We start from the raw sequence: 20937 nt of genomic DNA on the forward strand, positions 1-20937 counted from the left end.
CTGCACACCATCTGCTCATCACCACAAACACTTATAAGCACACACCTCACTCTGGCACTTTGTCTGGTCTCCCAGTCTCCCAGTCTCCCAGTCTCCCAGTCTCCCAGTCTCCCAGTCTCCCAGTCTCCCACCATCATTCACGACCTCCTCAACCATCTAAACAGAAAAGACTGTCAGTATCTCCGTTCATCATTACTCATAGACCTTTACCTTTAAAGTTTCCAGCTACTGCTATTTGCTTCATATTTCCAAACCTGTTTCTCACCTCTACCATTATTGTCTCTGTTCCATAACAGATAGACAAACTAACATCTCTCCAGAGCTGAAAACTATAATTGCACGACTAAAACAAATGAAGTGTTTCAGTGTCATTCTGACAAAAGGAACATTTAGTGTCAAAATCAGATCCGAAAAGTTTTCTTCAGAAAAGATTTGACAGGGAAAATGTTACGGAGTAAAGTTATTTCTTTTACTTTGTTTGTGAGGAAACATCTTTGTTGCATAGACCATATATTTAACCAATTTAAATGATCCAAATTATTTGAATAGTATTTAAAAGCATTCACAACATATAGTATAAAAAATATTAAACAAATATAGCCTACACTGTAAATTAAGTTGCTGCCTTAAAGTTTTAAAACAATCAACTTGGATGTTTGTCATTTCAACTTAAATTACATTAAACTGACTTATATTGTATAACTTATAAAATAAGATGAAAATTGCTTAACTTATTTTGATGCGTTAAAGCAATCCAAAAACATGTTGTCATAACTAATAATAAAATAACAAAAGGTACATTAATTCATACAAATTGCGTAAAAGCTTCACATATAGACCTAGTGCGTTTTGCTTTTACTATTTTTCAACACAAGTAGCAGTAGTAACTCAATATATATTTTATTCAAAATGAATTCTACTCGGTAGAATAAACTCTTTGAAACGTCATTGTTGTCCAGCCCCTCTTCAAATGCATTTTGTCTTCCTCTAGCGGCAGAGTAACGTTAAACCAACTCTTTCTTTGTACAAGGTTAATTATTTAACTTGTTGCTCTCGCTCGGTTGTAACCATTTCTCCCCGAAGGCAAGCGTGTGTCCAGGGTCGTGGTTAAGGTATGCCCAGCTGCTGTTCTCTTCTGTCATGGGGGATATTAGACAGCGCAATGGCTCTATAGGTAATAATGACACCGATTTATCTGTCGTCCCTTGTAGAGTGGACGACAGAGTGCTTTATCAGAAAGTTGACGATGGGGTCGATGGGGAGGAAATCGAGATGCGAACTCGACCAGAAGTGCGGGATACGGATGCTGACGCTGAGGACCGCCGACGGGGCAACGGAGGGGCTTTTTACCGGGTGTGTGTGCCGGTTTGCTGTAAGAGAAGCGACACTGACCGCGATGAGGATAATGATGATGATTGTGAGGAGGACGACGACACGGGGGCAAAAACTGTTGAGAAAGGTAAACTGATCTCAACTCTAACACTAGTCAGACACACGGAGCCTGGATTTGATCTCCGATCGATTTATTTATGTTCTGTTCATGTATATTTCTACACCTGTGTGACCTTTATGTGACTCCAGACTAGTGTTACAGCTAAGTTACCGAGAGCAGTTACAAGTCCCTGGCTTAAAGTACCGTAGTAACCATCGTTTCCGCATATAACACTGTTACTATAATAGCTACTTGGTATCATAAATAAAAATAAATAAATAAAAACAGCTACTGTCAGAAAGATTCTGATCGTATCTTTAACTGTTGTAACGGAACAACATATCAATTTACCATATGATTTTAAATTTTTGGTCATACCGATAATTCTTTATATTTGAAAGCCGATAACCGACATATCCAAATTTGTATATACTTTTTGAGAGCCTGATTACAAAAACAAAAGTCTCACCATTAAAAGCCATGTTCAAACCACACAATTATAATGTTCTCATTATGATTTTAAATATGTAGCCTAGGCTATATGACAGACTTGCGCTGAACATGTTGCACTTTACTGTATTTTCCTTTTGGAAGTGATTTCAATCATATTTCAAGCAATTCAAAACCATCATGGCGAACAGTGCACATCTGAAGAGTCTCAGCTGAAGGAAATAATCCATTTATCGGCTTTAATATATCGGGCAGATAACAATATGGTATATTGTGCATCCCTACTATACAATTTTAATAATATGATAAATGGCAGGTTTGCCATGGTACGTTACATTACATCACAGTTACAGTTACACAAACCTGTGACATACTGTACATTCACCGTGGTGGTAACCATCATTTCTTCTTTTAAAATACCATCAATACTAAAATAAACCCCCAGTAACTTTGTTCAACTTAATCCCATATTGATTTGCCATGACTTTATAGTTTTAATTATAGCTATATTATCTTTGATAATGGTAACTTTTTAAGGGTTTATTCTGTAAAAGCTGACGAGAACAGTTATGTTGTATCAAACCTTTATTTTTTTAAATACTTTCGATAGTACAGTAAATCTGCAGTAACTTTGTATTAGCCACATGCCATAAAAAAGTTAACTAATAAATAAATAAAAAATGTATATATTAGATTTCAGATTGTTTCTTAAACTGTTTGAAGGAAATCTCTTATAATTTTTTCATGATTTTACAGTAACCTATTAACTGAAGTAATTGTGGAATGAATGGCAGGGTTACCATGGTAACTCCTTTTTATAGCTGACGAGAACAGTTACATTGTATCAAGTCCTTTACATACAGTTACCATTGTAGCCATTGTTTCCGCTTTTAAAATAAACTGCGTTTTCTTGGTTTATAGCCACTTGTCATCCATAAAAGTGTTATCTTTTGAATTCTTATACATTAATATGGGATTTAGTTATGTATTTTTATATTACAGTGGTGGCTAATTCCAAGTTACCACAGTGTGTATAATAAATTGGCAACATGTCCAGTCTAGTTTTTCTGCGGCGCTTGTTCCAGAAGTATTTTTCCCGTAGGCAATTTATAGAAGTCTTCATTAAAGCGTTGTAATCCATGAACCAAACTAACCAGTTACAAGGTGGATCACAATATCACAAACTTTGATTTGAAGCAAAAAAGTATTTTGGACAAAAAGACAAAAGTACAAAACGGTGTATTTAACGGCTTCAATGAGGTAAAGAACTAGTATCTTATGAAGCATTGCGAATTACATGATTAAATTAAAAGTGACCTACATTTAAAGTTTGATTTAGTTCAGTTGTTCAAAAACAAATTCCTCTATGGTGGAAATGAATGGGATTTTGAATTCAGACTGTAGCAGTCCATTGTATGTTGTTGGAAACTGTGGTGACCATGGTAACTTTTGGAAGGGAAACACTTTTACTGTATCTAATTAGGCTGTTTTTCATTCTAGGCAAGTACATATCCAATGGTATTTTGTTTCAAAGTTTTGTTTTTAAGTTGTTATCTTGTCTTTTACACAAAGGAAATAAAGGAATAAAATAATTTCTCAGGAAGAAGATAACAGAAAATGCTTAATCATCATGAGCAATACTGGATCTATGTGAAAAACTATGTTTGCATCACACCAGGAAACAATGTCCTCTTGTCTATTCTGTTCTCTCTAAACGCTCAGGTGAAGTTGTTTATTTTAAACCAAACCCGTATTGTTGGGTATGTGTTATGTTCCAGGGCCCATGATCTTTGAGTCAGCCCAGGTCCTCATGGGACATTTGATACAATTTGGTGTTTGTCCAATGTTGGCAGCCACACAACCTGATTGAGCATGGCTCAGCTCAGCTCACCCACAGGTAGTAAAGTTGCGTTTGGTTGCATCATCATTGCCGTCACATTTGATATCATTTCATGTCAAAGTGAAACACAATCATCAACAGTGTGTTGAGTTTCATGCTGTTTTTGTTCCATCTCACTCCACTCCAAAGATCAAAATTCAGATCATACATTAAAAAGCCAAATCATGCTGTGTACTTCTCATGTCTTATTTCCATTGTTTGTGCAGACAGTTTGTCTACAAAGACTGTGATAATAAAGTTATTTCATATGGTGCTCCAATGAATAAACATGGTGGAAAAGAGAAAAATATAATACAGTTTAACCTTGTACAGGAACAGTTTAACCTAAAAGTACCTAAAAGCAAAGATTCTTGTCAATTCTGCTCAGTAAACATAAAAATAGAGGTTTGGAAGTTAGATAGATAGATATTTTCATTTGATTTTATTTTCTCAGCAAATATTTATTTATGCTGTTAAAACAGTTAATTAATCTAGTTGCACACCATACAATTAATTTGCTCAAAATGTTTAAATGACTGACAGGTCTGATGTTAAGCTGTTTTGTTATATTCATCCACAGAAAAGAAACCAGCTTGTCCAGGGCTGGGCCTCCTGTATAGCTTGTTAGCATCCGTCTTCTTCTCCGCTGCAGCTCTTCTTGTGAAGAAAATCGAAGGGATGCACGCCATCCAAATCAGTGCGATTCGGTGCTTCTTCCAGATGCTGTTCGTCTTACCAGCCATGATATATTTCAAGTATGAATCTATGATACATTACAAGAATGATTCTGATATATTTCCTGTATAAAACTATAATACAAGTGTGAATCTGATATTACAAGTATGAATCTGATATTACAAGTATGAATCTGATATTACAAGTATGAATCTGATATTACAAGTATGAATCTGTAATACAAGTATGAATCTATAATACAAGTATGAATCTATAATTCAAGTATGGATTTGATGTATTACAAGTAAGAATCTATAAAAACAAGTAAAAATCTATAATACAAGTATGAATCTGTAATACAAGTATGAATCTATAATACAAGTATGGATCTGATTTATTACAAGTATGAATCTATAATACAAGTATGAATCTGTAATACAAGTATGAATTTGTAATACAAGTATGAATCTATAATACAAGTATGGATCTGATTTATTAGGCAAGGCAAGTTTATTTATATAGCACATTTCATACACAATGGCAATTCAAAGTGCTTTACATAGAAGAAATTAAAAGAATAAAAGAAATAAGAATAATTAAAACAGTTTAGAAAAATAAAATAAAATACAGTACAATCAGTCGGACGAACAGCGGCACAGTGCTCATTCAGTAAATGCACAGCTAAACAGAAGTGTTTTGAGTCTGGATTTGAAAGTGACTACTGTAGGAGCACATCTGATCTCCTCTGGAAGCTGGTTCCAGCTGCGGCTGGCATAATAGCTAAAAGCAGACTCGCCATGCTTAGAGTGAACCCTTGGTATTTCTAGCTGATATGATCCTAGTGATCTTAGTGATCTGTTGGGTTTATATTCAGTGAGCATATCTGCAATGTATTGAGGTCCTAGGCCATTGAATGATTTATATACCAGTAATAATACTTTAAAATCAATCCTAAATTTAACTGGGAGCCAGTGTAAAGACCTGAGGACTGGTGTGATGTGTTCATATTTTCTGGTTCTGCTCAGAATCCTGGCGGCAGCGTTCTGTATGAGCTGCAACTGTCTTATGGTCTTTTTGGGAAGGCCAGTGAGGAGTCCATTACAATAATCCACCCTGCTGGTGATGAAAGCATGCACAAGTTTCTCTAAGTCTTGTCTGGAAACAAAGCATCTAATTCTTGCAATATTTTTCAGATGATAGTATGCTGATTTAGTTATTGCTTTGACATGACTACTGAAACTAAGGTCTGACTCTAGGGACACACCGAGATTCTTGACCTGATTTTTAGTTGTTTGACCCCTAGAGTGAAGGTATGCGTTCACCTTGAGAACTTCATCTTTGTTTCCAAACGCAATGACTTCAGTTTTGTCTTTGTTTAACTGAAGAAAGTTTTGACACATCCAACTGTTGACTTCGTCAATGCATTGGCACAGGGATTCAATTGGGCTGTAGTCGTTAGGCGATAGGGCTAAGTAGAGCTGTGTGTCGTCTGCATAGCTGTGGTAAGCAATTTGGTTCTTTCTCATTATTTGGCTCATTGCTGTCTTCTAGCCAGGTTTCATTTAGAAGCATAAAATCCAGGTTGTTTGTGGTTATTAAATCGTTGACTAGAAGTGATTTATTTTTAAGTGAACGAATGTTTAAAAGTGCTAACTTAACAGTCTTACTTTTTGTCCCCACATCAATCTTACTTTGACGTGTAATAGGCACCAGATTAGTTAGGTTTGCTGCACGGCTATTGAAGGCCTTAGATTTTCTATCTTGTAATAGAACAGCAATAGAGAAAGATACAGGCACACTGGGTTCCCGCTTGTTCTGTAAACATTTGAGAAAGTTACTGTTATCAGAGCGGGGACCCAAAACACATCACTGAGAGCTGGTATCAGTTGTTTTTGGTTCACCTCGAGCAGATGGAGGAGGGTGTGGGCCCTGGCGTTGTGGTAGAGGCCGAAGAGCTCTCACAGGAGGGGGAGGGCGAGCTGGGCCCGCAGGCTTTGGTGCGGGTGGTGATGGTGCCTGTCGTTTTTTGGTTGGTATCTGGGGGCTTGCAAAAGAGTGGGATAGTCTGGTTCCAGCATACACCAGTTCTTCCATTTTCTGTGAGAAACACAGTAGTGGCGATGCTGGAGAGAGGGATAGCGTGTCTGGTGAAAGGGGCTGTTGCTCTGGTGTTATAGGAGGTTGTGATATGCTGTCCTGGCTTCCCTGGCTGTTTTCCAGGAAGTCGTCCTTGGGTGTTGAATCTTCAAGCAGTTCTGATATGTTTCTCTGTGGGCAGGGCTCAGCTGAGATTGTGTCCGTGAGCAGAGGTTGTTGTGGCGGAGTGGTGCTATCATTGTCCTTGTGTGATATGTCAACCGCATGTCCATTTTGCTGCTGAAGTGAAGTCCCGTGGTCATTCATACTGTGTCCATGTGTGTGTGTGCCGTTCAGATTGAGTGGATTGGCACAAACTGCAGAAGGATGTATGAGGGAGAAGTAGAAGTTGTCCTTTAACACTCTTGAACCAAGTTTGTTTGGGTGATGGCCATCCCGATGAAAAAGTTGTCTCTGACTCCAGAAAAGATTGAAATTGTCAATGAAGTTTACTCCTTTTATATTGCAGGTTTTTTGCAGCCATGTATTTAGCCCAAGCAACCGTGAAAACCTGTTTGTTCCTCTTGCTGGGAGAGGTCCACTGATGAATGTTTGAACTTTCAGTCTTTTAAGTGTTTCAAAAAGTTCATTGAAATCCTTCTTAAGGAGTTCTGACTGCTCTTTATGAATATCATTCTTCCCCACATGTATGATGAGTCGATTTGCAGTCTTATGTTTCATCAGAATGTTCTGAAGTTCCCTGTTTATATCAGAAGTTGTTGCTTGTGGAAGGCAGCATGTAGTTGTATCCCTGCCGCTAATGTTTCTAATTATGGAGTCCCCCACTATCAGAGTCCTGGGCTCGGCTGCGCTCTGAGCTGAGTGCCGCTGTCTGCTCGACCTTGAGCGCCGGTTAGCATCAGTGTTAGCTACTGGCCCATTCAGTCTGTGTTCGATCACATTCATCACATTTGGGGATTCCTCATTTACATTCATTAGTACTTCAAATCTGTTCTCAAGATGTATAGGCGGTGGTAGAAGACCAATGTTTGCAATCCTTGTCAGAGCTGTATCTGGGGTAGAGGATGCTACTGCGGCAATATGTGATGCTTGTGACAATCTGGTGTCTCGAGTGCCTTTGGGTCTCGCTCCCTGTTTGTGCCATCGATTAGTAAGTCGATCGGCTTGTTTCTCTATCTGTCGAGGAGCACTAGTTTCATGGGACTCACCGGTATGCTGAGGGTGTCCATGACGAAGCTCTGTTGTGTGCTCCGTCTGGTTTGGTGGTCCCGTAAGTAACTTTGTTTCGAGAACTGCAATCCTTTGTAAAAGTCTGTGGCAGTTAGTGCAGCAAGTAGATTCTTGAACCTGAAGAGGCATTTTCTCTTATCCGTATGAATGTAGGCAGTTGTGTTTTCCTTTCCCGGAATGTAAGCTGGTCGGGTAAAAGAATTCTGCGTTTTTGTAGTAATCCAAACTTTGTTGTCTGAGCACTGTGCTGTTTGCTGAAGTTAAAATTAGGTGATAAAAGGAAATAAAATATAAAATATAGGAGATAAAATGTAAAAGCGAAAAAATGCAAAGCGCGGAGCAGTAAGCAAGAGCGTCCGAACAGTAGCTGAGCAGGAAGTATTTTCTCAAGTTTATTACAAGTATGAATCTATAATTCAAGTATGGATCTGATGTATTACAAGTAAGAATCTATAAAAACAAGTAAAAATCTATAATACAAGTATGAATCTGTAATACAAGTATGAGTCTGATATATAACCAGAATCTATAAAGCAAGTATGCATCTATGATATATTTCTAGTATGAATCTATAATACAAGTATGATTCTGATATATTTCTAATATAAATCTATAATACAAGCATAAATCTGATTTATTACAAGTATGAATCTATGATATTTTTCTAGTATGAACCTATAATACAAATAGAAATTCGATATATTATAAGGATGAATCTATAATACAAGTATGAATCTATGATATATTACAAATTTGAATCTACGATACATTACAATGAATCTGATATATTATAAGGATGAATCTATAATACAAGTATGAATCTGATATTACCAGTAAGAATCTATAATACAAGTATGAATCTGATGTTACAAGTATGAATCTTTAATACAACTATTCATATTTAAAGGTGCAGTGTGTACATTTTAGCAGCATCTAGTGGTGAGGTTGCGAATTGCAACTAACAGAAGTTACGGTGGCCAACAGGAAAAGATAAGCAGAGAGTAACCAGCTAAGCAATGAGGTTTCTTTACAAAGATAAATTAAGAAATTATATTTACTTAATTATTCAGTACAATGATATGTTATTGCCAATATTATTGTTATTTGTTCATCATTGTGTCAGTATTTTATTCACTGACTTTAGCTAGCTTCTTTGCATGAAGAACAACATAGTGACAAAACACTCTCTGTAGAGCAGTTTGTCCGTTTAGGGCTACTGTAGAAAAATGGCGGCGCAAAATGGCCATTTCAATGTAAGGGGACCCGCAGTGTATGTAGATAGAAATAGCTCACTCTAAGGTAATTAAATGGTTAATTATGTAAGGTCTTTATACACCACTGAAAACATGGTTAAGTATATTATATTCAGGGTTCCCACGGGTCCTTGAAATCCTTGAAAGTTTGTGAATCTGAAGAAAAAAATAAATAATTCAAGGCCCTGTAAAGTTTTTGAAAATAAACATATATAGATACAGGTCCTTGAAAGTTGTTGAATTTATTTTGTGCAAGAAGTTTTCTGGAAAAATTTCCATATTATTCCCTCCGGTCCACTAATGTGTTATTTCGCCAACACTTCGTGGCCTATGCATGCTTGCTTGCTTGAACGTTAGTTACTTGCATTTACTCGTTACGTTAAGTGTTTCCCGCGTGAGGTACTTTGTGTTGTACGTTACCACGACGACGTTCACGCGCGGAACAACGTATCTTACAAGGTAACACGATGTAACCTTGCTCTCACTTGAAATGTGTCCCCACATTAGGTCCTTGAATTTGAGGGTATTGGACCTGGAAAGTCCTTGAAAGGTCATTGAATGTGAGGTTAACCAAGGTGTGGGAACCCTTGCATATTTTAGTTTTACACAATGCACCTTTAATAACTACTAGTATGAAGCTACATTATATTACAAGTATGACTCTCTTGACCCTGTGATTGGATCCAATATTATTTTGATTCAGCAATGTTGGAATAACCTATAACCTTTTCATTTTTCAGAACTGGCTTTTTGGGACCAAGAGGTATGCGAATCTACCTGTTCCTCAGAGGGTTCCTGGGGTCCAACGCCATGATCTTATTGTATTATGCAGTTCTGCAGATGCCTCTAGCTGATGCCACGGTTATAATGTTCAGTAATCCAGTCTTCACATCTTTGCTGGCTTGGATTTTCCTCAAAGAAAGGTGCACAATATTGGACGTCGTTTTTACTGTGTTTACTCTTACGGGCGTCATACTGATAGCCAGACCTCCATTCCTCTTTGGTGCTGAGCTGTCTGGGATCGAAGGAGACTACACCAATCACATCAAAGGCACGTCGGCCGCCTTCGCCGGGGCGGTCGGAGCAGCTTGCACTATGGTCATTCTGAGAAAAATAGGTAAAAATGTTCATTACTACCTCTCCGTCTGGTACTATGCAGTCCTGGGACTCATCGAGTGCATCATTGTTTTGTTCATCTTGGACGAATGGACCATTCCGTCCTGCGGCTGGGACAGGTGGACGCTCATGGCCATCGGGCTGCTCGGTATAGCCGGACAGACGTTCCTCACCAAAGCCCTGCAGATTGAGAAAGCAGGACCTGTTGCACTGATGAGGACGATGGATGTGGTCCTGGCCTTCATCCTGCAGTTCCTGTTCCTCAACCGCAAACCCACATGGTGGAGTCTGGGAGGAGCGCTGTGTGTCATCAGCAGCACTAGTGGGGTGGCCATTAGGAAGTGGTATAACAGCACGAAAAATAAGAGCTGATCTCGCATTATAGTGGGATGACAAGAGATTTTTTATGTTTCCTACAAATAATTGCTGCATTAGATAACCAAAGAAGATGATCTACTGTAATCAGAAGTCTTTTTTCCATTAGGACCTTACTGTATGCAGTATCTACAGTTTATTACAGTATTTTCAGTAGTTTTGTAGTTTCTTAATGTAGATATTCTTACCCCAAATGTGGGCTGTTAATCAAGATGCTACAGATATTTTTTAATCGAGATAATATTGTTGAGACAATACTGCTTTATCATATAGAGATTATTGTAAACTACATAATAATAGACTGCTGGTCAGAACCTGAGCTTGGTGAGTGTAAAAATCACCAAAAATGTCAATTTTGTCATCCTTTACTCACCCTCATGCCATTGCAAACCTTTATAATTTTTCTCTTCCATGGAACTTGAAATGAGATGTTTAGGAAAGGAAAAACTCCATAAAATGAGTACATATGGAGTACATACTCTATTCCAAGCCAAACAATAAATTTGTTTGAGGACAACACTGAAATTTAAGTTATTTGCTGAATTTACCCCATTCGTCATCATCCACATGATGCGAATGACGTCAAACGTCATTGGTTGTTGTGTCCCATTCACTTTGATTGTATGGAAAAGAGCAGCGTGAGCATTCTGCCTAATGTCTCCATTTTTCTTCCATGGAAGAAAGTTTGGAAAAACGTGAGGATGAGTAAATAATGACATAACCTTATGGGAAATATGCCTTTAAAACCCTTTGCACTTTGTCACTGACAATATACCGTAACTGGCCAGCTCCAGAGACGTTACAAGGACGGCCTCGAAGTCAGTTTGAAACTATGCTACATGGACCCAAATGAGCTTGAAGAGATGGTCGCAAGAGATGACCATACTGCCATACACTCCTTTGAGTTCAGCTGGATCACCGTTGCTGTAGACAAACAATGACACCGAAAGCTCAATACCTTAAAAATTACAATATCTAGCCAGTTTATGTGCGACACCTGTGGCCGGCCATGTGTTTCGAGGATCGGCATTTATTCACATCGTAGGACGCACCAACAACTGTGACGAGATCTGTCATGTCGACAGCTCAGACCACTACTGTAACTTGCGTTACTTTTAAGAGGAAGACACAGGGTCAACAGTTTGTCTGAATATTTATTTTTTGCGTGCTCAAATTTAAGTTTGTTCTCGAAAAATTTGAATCATATGTGCTTAAAGCTGAGTAAGTCATATGTTCTGAACCAAAGATTTGAACTCTGTCCTTGTGTACCTTAGATGTACACACTGCACAAATATTAGCCTGATATAGAACGAGTCTCTCTTATTTATTTAACGGACATGTGCTTTGGCACTAAGATGAGTTATTTTGATTTGTTACAAGAGGCCGTGACTCGGTTCTTCTGCAGTTAGCTGAACTGGATCTCTTTTCTTTTCTTCATTATTTTAATTTGACATTTTTATTTAAACCTGTTTGTGTAAACTGACCTGAAAGCACTTTACACTGACTTGTTGTGTCAGTTTATCTTTATTAAAGGCACTTTTAACTGTTTACTGAAAGACATGCTGCCTTAAATGTATTTTATCTGAAGACATATCCGTTTATGTAAGAGCAGATCCCTCCACATTATTTATTGAATAAGGTTGTCGATTTGAATAATGCCTGCTGTAGATTTCACCTTGCATATTTATACGACTTTTGAACTTAGCCGTTTAAATAAATGAAAGATTCTTACCTCGTTGAATGCAGTGTCTTTTTTTCTGGAAGTGCTAACCAAGATTTAAACTTTGTAGACTACAAGGTGGTAATCATGTGCTTCTCACCCCTGCCGAGTGGTTAAGAAGGATTACAGCTGCATTCTTGTGGATTTTCTGTTCTTTCTCTCATTATTTTGTCATCATTTTAATTCAAACTTCATGCTTTGTGTATACTGTAGTAGGCTATATTTAGGGATGCTTACACAGCATCAGTTAAGATTTCATTTTTTGTAGTTTTCAGCCCATGGTCTAGGACTGTTTGCCTTCGACCTTCTAACAAAAACAAGCTGTTTTGCCCTTTATCCTCAAACAAAAGGCCCCAAAAAACGGTTTGATAAGTGTAGACATGAACAACATTTTCCAATGCAGTACATTTCTTCAACAGATAACAGCAGCTGGTGTTAATGATAGATCAGCATAGATTCAATAAACACACACACACACACACACACACATAAAGTGTAGGGGGTGTCCCTTCTAAATAAGTGATTTGGGTATTTCAGTTACACTGTAATCTCCTCAAACAAACATTTTCAGTAGAATGGGTCGTTCTGAACTCCCTGGTTGGATGGCACCAGTACAAATGATTAAGTGAGTCTGGTGTAAAAGATCGTGACTGGCGTAATCAAAACCCAGAAAGCCATATCATTTGTTTGAGCACACAACCTTTGACATCATCAACAAAAGATATGGGTAGCAGTTTCCATTTTATATGTTTACACGCCTTTATAAGACAGATAGTCTTGCCTAATACACATGTTCAGAATTTATTCTTTTATATCATATATATAAGAATCAATGTAAATCTTTTATCAAAAACCATAATAATTCATATAATTTAATATTGTTAGAATAGTGCTGGATATGTGAAAAATTACTTTTGTAAATAGCTTATCTGTATGCTGAATTAAAAAACAAAAGTTCAATCTAAACAGTGTAGAAACTCTTTAGATGTGCTGTAATCAAAAGAAAGAACGTGATCATCAGAATAATGACAGCATTCTACAAAGCAAGATAAATAAATCACAGCCACTTATGTCGGGTATAATGAAGGCTTTGTTAAAATTGGGCTATTAGCCTACTTTAAAACCACAACAAGCGTGTTGCGGCTAGAGCGGTGTGAACTGCAGCAAACAGACACAACAAACCGGTACAGCAACGACGTGGGATTGTATTTTGAATGACAAATTCATTGAAACAGGATTCAAATGCAATGAAATTCTGAGAATCTGCTGTAACATCTAAAAAGTTATGTTCAAATAATCTTATGAGTCCCATCAGATTTAATATTTTACATGCTCATTTGCTCATTTTCATGATCATTATCAGTAGGCTACAGAATAAACGGACTGTGATTTTTTTTTATTAAAAAAAGAAAAGAAAAAGAAATTATGTTTATCATTAGTAGCCTACTACGGAGGCCCTAAAGGGACATGGACTGAAGGAAAAAAGAGATGGGAGGAAAAATGTAAAAAAATAAATAAATTGCGTTCCCTCACAAATGTTTTGCGTTTCCTGAGAAACTTTGTGTTCGCTTTTAAAATGTTTGTGTTCACCCGAGAAACTTTTTGTTCACTCGCAAAGAACACAAAAGTTGTGAGTGAACGCAAAGTTTCTTGCGTATGCAAAAGGTTTGCGAGCGAACGCAAAAACATTAAAATATGTATTTTTACTCCCATCTCATATTTTTTTACACCACCGTGTACCCTTAGGGGCTCCGTAGAAATATATATATATTTCCTCTCATCTACTGTATCTCATATTTTTTTCCACCACCATATGTCCCCTTAAGGGCTCATACTTTAGTTTAGGGCCTCATAGCTTTAAATATATCATGTAGGCCTATTAGATCTAAATGTTTATGTTTATATCTATTTGTATTAACTAGGCAATAAAGTATATTGTTTTATGAACGTGGTATGACATTTTTTGAATGCAAATTATTTTGACAGTAATTATTTGAGAAAATAAAGTCTATCAGAATGTATCAGAATACTATTTATATTTTGTCTAAATTTATAAAATAACAATTTATATTTTGTTTGAATTTTGACCCTGAGGTTTGTCACATGTCAAGCATGCATTAAAAAAGTAGTCTTATCAGTGAATTAAGACATTCTGCCACTTAGCAACTGTGAGCCAAAGAAATTATATAATGGAAATCATTAGAACGTTTGTGGAACATATAACACAGATGTTACAGAGATTAATAAATAAATAGAAAGCGAATAAACAAACACGCTTATTGCTTAGATGTGATTACATTACTTAAAAGTGCTTAGTCACTTTGAGTGAGCATATTCAAAATTGATTTGTCTGCATCTATTTATTATTTAAGTGGCCAGTTGACGTTACAATCCAGTAGAGGGCAGCAGTGTAACAGATCAGTGGCGAGTGACATGAACAGAGTCTCTCAGTTAAAGGGATCGTTCACCCAAATATGATAATTCTGTCATCATTTACTCACCCTCATGTTGTTCCAAACCTGTATGAGTTTCTTTCTTCTGTTGAACACAAAAAAAGATATTTGGAAGAATATCGGTAACCAAACAGTTTCTGGTCCCCCATTGACTTCCATAGTGTGAATAAAAATACTATGGACGTACATTTTTGGGTGAACTATCCCTTTAAGTCTGTGGCTTAAGAACTAGTCTGACCAACTAGCAATTAGTTAGGGCTAATCAGTTCTACTTTTACAAATTGGACCCATCTACCTTTTTATATAACTGACTTAAAAATGAATGACCAGTCTTGAAGATTAGATGACTAACTTGTAAGACTAGTCTAAGCAGTTTATGCAACTGAGACGATAAGATCAACAACACATTTAACTGTTGAGACTTCAGTTCATGAAAACCTTCACTTGCAGGTGTTTAGATGGAAAAACATGGTAAAAGCTGTGGATGTTCCTACAAAACAAAAAGTCCACAGAGGGACAGATTATGAAGTATGCAATCACTTTTGTAGAAACCAGTGCCAGACTCATTTGAATCTTTGCAATTACATGAAACCATTAATGTACTCCAAAAACATTATCAGACACATGACATAAAAACACAAAAATATGCCTCCATAGTTCCACAGCCAGCTGTGCGATCACAATGAATGATCAGAAATCTTTGTACGAAATCCAAATACACAACAAAAACATAAAAGACTGTCATACTGAACTGCAACATACAAAGGATTACTTGTGTGGTTTTGTAAATGAATTGCAATTGGAAAGCAATAGTTCCAGATGCTGTAGGATTACATGTGACAGATTGACTGGGAGTGGAAGAATTGCACATTCTTTCTGGATGGCATAAGAGTTCCCTCCTTGTAGACTGAGAATTCGGAAAATCATTGCTATTCTGCCAAGAACACAAACACATGGTTAAAGTGAATATGCATTGGCATTTGTCTATATGAGCCTCTGCCTAATAGCCCATTTTATATTCCCTAAGGTTATTTTTTTAAAGAGTAAAGTGGTGGGAGGGACTGGACACAAGCCCTCTCTGTCTGTCTGGACTTTTTAGGTGTGAATTACCACGCATAAACAAAAGCATAATAAACATGAAGAAAAAACGACTAAAATAAATATAATATTTTCTGCATGTAAACAGCCAGCATCACTTTGAGATTGTAAAGCAAATGTACAGTTAATCTAGTTTGGCAAAACAGGAAATCAAACAATGTTATCAATTGAGCCAAAGGAAGTAACCTTCAAATGTAGCCATAACGAGATAATGTCCATCCAGCATTCCTATGATATCATTATTGATACTCCATGGTAGCCTACTTTAAAGAATGGTATGAAAAAAAAAAAAAAAAATAATCCAAATGTTTCTATTGTAAATGTCAATCAAAGTGGAATTAACATGATATTGTGGCCAAAAATCGTCGATATGGCTTAATATTGAGTAACTTGCAAGTGATATTAAGTAGCCTATTGCCAGTTAGTTTGTCATTTTTCGCTCCACCGATAGTTCCAAATTTCGAAGCAGAATCAACCTTTCCATGTCCATGCATATCAATAGTGGAGTTATTAAATGAATCAGTAGGCTAGGTGTGTTCGACTTGAAGTGGCGCTGCAGATTTAAAGTTTGGCATTAAAGAGAGTTTATCTCACAATTCTGAGAAAAGAAGTCAGAATTGCGAGATATAAACTCTCAATTGCGAGAAAAATAAAATAAAATTAGAATTCCGAGAAAAAAAGTTAGAATTGTGAGATATGGAACGGCTGTTCTTTTTTTATATTTACGTTTTATGTGATATGACTTTAAAACACATCTTGTAGTGCCATACAGGTAGGTCTACTCCAAGGTATTCCAATAAATAGGCTACAAAGACTGTATGGTAGGCTACATACAGAAATTGAATTATCATGGTATAGTATCAGGTCCCTCTGCAACTTCTGAAAGTGAATATTAAGTATGAAGGCGTGTTAGCGTGAGGCTGTTGACAGTAATAAAGTATGTCAGTCTCTTGAGCGGTACCGTGAGTTAAAGTCCTCAGACATTCCTATGCAGTGACTGTAGATCATCTATTGTGTGCTCGCGAGCGGCTTCATGTCTCCTGCTGCTGCTGCTGCTGCTGACTGAATAAGTTTCCCGCCTCCATCAGTTTAAACGCAACACCGTTTTAACAGAGTTGCTGCGGGGCTCTGCACATTTAACAGTCATATTCTGAAACCAAGATGAAGTTTCACTTGGGAGACGGTTTTCTGGTGTGACTTTCTGCAGCGGTAAGTCATATCTCCTGTCGTTGGCACGTGTGTTTATGTTATGTTTGAAGTGTTAAATCCTAAGATTATGTTATCATCTAGAAAATATGCTGCAGCTGGACTCAAAACAACGTTTGATGTTAGTGTGTGTTAGTTGATACATTGTTTTCTCGGATTATGTCGGAAATGAAAGAAAGAAAGACAGTTTGCCTTACGACTCGCGTGTATTCACCTCAGTTGTTTCATTTCGTATGTAACTTATTTATACTTTTGTATACTATTTAAACGTTACTCCAAGGTAACATTCAATGGTTCAATGGTGCTAGCATGGCAAAAACGTATGATACCAATGGTAACATTTAACAGTCATGTTTTGGGCATGGTATTACTATGGTACTTTTTTGTTAGTGAAATGTGCTTCTCAATGAGCTCAGACAGGTGTTAAAAGTTTGACTGTGACAGAGCGGACTCTTCTATAAAAGATGTGATGATGTTTTTAAATCGTGTGTGACGACGTTGATGATGATGATGATGATGAGTTTTCAAAATTGCATATGCGAAAAGGAAATATTCTAGTAAAAGGTACGTTTACTCAAAAGCACTGTTTACTCAAAAGCACTGTGTTTTTCTGTCCCCCCTTTCTGCCTCTACAGGCTCCCCCAAGTCTAGTTTGGTGAAATCAGCCTCTAATGGAAATCTGATGTTGTTCTAGTAAAAGTGTAGTGTGACTGAGTTGAGCTTTGTAACCCCATCTTGCACGAGTCATCCTGGGGTTTGGGCTTTTTTTTGTTCAAACTCACACAATCCATTTTCATTAACCAGCCTGGAAAATGTGAATAGATGGAAAACTCTTCTTCTGCTTTAGTTTACTTGCCACATGAGAACTGGATTGAGAGACTTGGTGGCAAGTAGTACTTGGTTACTGTCCTGTGATCAGATGGGATCTTTTGCTTTGCATTAAACAAGCCTGTAATCATAGACCTTTGATCAGTTATGACACAATACTTAGATTTTGTACATTTTTGCATGAATTGAATTACCGAATGTCATGTGCACTTTCAGTTTTGTGACACACCAGAGGTTCATGTTGCTAAACAAGAATGACTGTGCCAGAAGACACGGACACACCCACAAATAGTCAAAGATTGTCAAACTGTACATTTATGACTGCAAGCACTGATTTAGCGTCAACAACTGTCTCTTCCAAGTGTTTGGACATGCCCAAATTGATTTAGCGATATCTTTGATTTTGACAAATTGTCAGTTTAAAGAAGATAATTAAATAAAGCTGAGAGATTATTTTTTATAAAACTATATAAAATAGATCAATAAATATATTTAGACCCCCAGAGTGACTAAGACTAAGCATTTTAAATCTTGCAATTTTTTAGCGCATTATTTGCAGTTAGTTGCCAAGACAAAGTTGTTCATCTAATATTTATATTTTCTTTTATTTCAATTAATTTTAAACGTTTTTGTTTTAGGTAGCCTAAAGTCTGGAATGCACTACACAACTTTTGCTTGAGTTTATGCTAATTACCAAAAGTCAGATCCAGTATGCAGGTGTTGGGCAGTCATAGTTGACCGGTTTCATGAAAATCGTGTAATGTACGAGGGGAACAGACTCAGATTTTTAAAATTAAGCTTCAGACAGTGATCCTATTCAGTTTGTAGGATATCAAACCTGATAGTTTGAGCTGATTTTAGAATGCATCTGGTTTTCATTGATCATAAATCTCCTAGCAATAAGGTGCATGTTTCTGCGTGAGTTTGTTGTTAATTTCAGAACGATGTGAAAGTTGGTAGTGTGCGATCCTCAGACGTTTTGTGTACGTTGCCCAGTTTTTCTCTGTAACCATTTACAAAGTGGGCAAGTGTGTGATGCCTATACTGTGCTTAATATCTGTTCATATTTTAAAGTAGTGTTGTTTATTCCAGCCCTAACTCTAATAAAACCGGTCAGAGATCAACAGCAGTTGACCTAGTTCCATTTATGATGGGTTGTTAGCCTAGATATTTTCCTAATCTCGGTTGAACCTGCATGCATGTTGACATTGATGCCATTGTTTACCCTCACATAAACTTTATTAATATGAACTGTTCCACATCTGAATGAGGCTTTGCTCCAGTAGCTGTCTGTTGCACAGGCACAGAATCAAGCTAGCACACATAATGAGTTTGTGCTGGCTTCAGAAAAGAAGGGGAGAAGGAGGGGTGCAGAGGTGGATTTGGGGAGGTGGGAATTCCCGTAATTTCCAATTGTTACAATGGCCTCATGCCTCAGCAGACACTCGTACCCACCCACCGCTCTGGAGGCACGACTGCCTCTTTACTGCCGCAGCTTATAGTTTAGATAAGTTAAGTAAGAGTTATCTTTGACAAGTTCAGGTTTTTAGGACACAAATGCCTGTAACACCTCCTGCAGGCAGGCTGATACGTCGGCTGTTTGTACACCACCATGAGATCAGTAAGGATCGCAGGAAATTACCTTAATGGATTGGTTGCAATCTCTCATAGTGTAATACAAATAAAGGCTGGCAATAATTCTTGGCTTTCACAACTTGAAGTTTAATTAGTGGTGTTTGTTCTCCCATGATGGGGAATGGGAGTGTTAGCCTATAGATAGTTTCAAGACAATTTACCAGTCCCAACAACCTACAAGTCCCAGCATAAACGCTCAATTATTTGTTATTAAAGCGTCTACGTTCACAAACCACTGTTCATTTTAACAGAAAAGCAAGCATACTGTGCGTGATTTGACATGGCATCCAATACAAATAAATAATAAAAAAACAATTGCCTTAACTAATGCAGAACAATTTCTGGGGTGGGGGGGATTTCCATGGCGGGGACTAAGCTCCCCCGGTCCCCCCTCTGGCGCCAGGCCTAAGACTCAGGGTACGTTTACATGATAACGATGTACTAAAAATGGAAACGTTTTTGTGATCCCACTTCTCACGGTTCCGCGAAAAGGACTAAAAACGCTGTATAATGCATGCTAGGCAAGTAGTTAGCGATGTCAGAATGTAAAGAAACACTAAGGGTCTAGACTGAACATGTAATACGCATGCGCATGACATCACTGGTTTTTGTTGTTTACATGGGGACGAAAATGGTGTGTTTTTGAAACACTTGCACTTTAGTTTTTCTTGAGTTTTTTACCGGCCCCAGAATGCCGTTGTTGTGTAAATGAATGGGCAAAAGGCATAAAAAGTTGTCAGCTTTAGTTGAAAACTTTGTGTAAACGGCTCCTCACATTGATGATGGAACCTGAGTTTAGAGACCAGCAATTCATAGAGACTCGGGAATGGACTTTTTAAGTTTGCAACCACCCAGGGGTCCGATTCCCGTACAACGACGTAACTCGCTGCTTAACTACCATAATACGATGAATCGTTGAAGAAATCAAGTAGCTAGTCACGACTGTTTCCAGAAACCATACTGTCGCAAATTGGTTGTTTAACCACGTTGGTTAAATGATGTCACGGAGGTAGTGGAATAATAACTACTTTAATGAATCTGTTTGAGATCGAATTAACGCTAGATGTTTTGCTATAAATTACAGACATGGCATCTGAGGACTATTTCTAATTTTTCTCAGTTATTTTGCAGTAGAAGGATGCTCAACTGTCGTTATGAAGCAATTTTGGAGTAAAAGCATGTTATTAAATGTTGTCTTTTGTTGGACAAGAGGTTCATAAATGCTTCTCGTGTTTGGAAAGATGTTTGACGCCTGTTACTTTTTCAAATTCACGTTATAAGTGACTCAAACTCACAGTGCTTTCAGATGGATTAGCATTTACAGAGCCGTACATCAATGACAAGCTGCGCATAAAAGTGATAAGCCAAATCGGTTTCAGTGCGATTACATGTAAATTGCGATTAATCTTACAGCCATAATTTGTATGTATTATAAATAAAAGATATAGCCTAGGCTAGATTTGTACTGAATGTCAGCTTGAGCTATTTTG

The 20937-nt window shown here is 37.4% G+C and overlaps 2 protein-coding genes across 9 annotated transcripts in view; both read left to right on the forward strand.

Moving 5' to 3' along the window:
- Positions 1-106: 106 nt before the first annotated feature.
- Positions 107-12246, forward strand: slc35g1 (solute carrier family 35 member G1). 2 transcript variants are annotated; one of them, XM_079851401.1, is made up of 5 exons: positions 107-172; positions 1084-1112; positions 1212-1459; positions 4342-4516; positions 9757-12246. In XM_079851401.1, exons 3-5 carry the CDS (start codon positions 1273-1275, stop codon positions 10502-10504), a joined length of 1110 nt encoding a protein of 369 aa, XP_079707527.1. In that variant the 5' UTR covers positions 107-172; positions 1084-1112; positions 1212-1272; the 3' UTR covers positions 10505-12246. The 2 variants fall into 2 exon arrangements, with proteins under 2 accessions (XP_079707527.1, XP_079707526.1); XM_079851400.1 differs by lacking the exon at positions 107-172 and having other exon boundaries at positions 1046-1459.
- Positions 12247-16706: 4460 nt separating this feature from the next.
- Positions 16707-20937, forward strand: part of plce1 (phospholipase C, epsilon 1) — a gene marked incomplete at its 3' end in the record, with an annotated part of 81457 nt that continues 77226 nt past the window's right edge. For all 7 annotated transcript variants that reach the window (XM_079851322.1, XM_079851323.1, XM_079851325.1 and 4 more), the window contains exon 1: positions 16707-16987. The remainder of the gene's footprint in view (positions 16988-20937) is intronic.

Source organism: Squalius cephalus (assembly GCF_949319135.1).
Source record: "Squalius cephalus genome assembly, chromosome: 19".
Taxonomy (NCBI): domain Eukaryota; kingdom Metazoa; phylum Chordata; class Actinopteri; order Cypriniformes; family Leuciscidae; genus Squalius; species Squalius cephalus.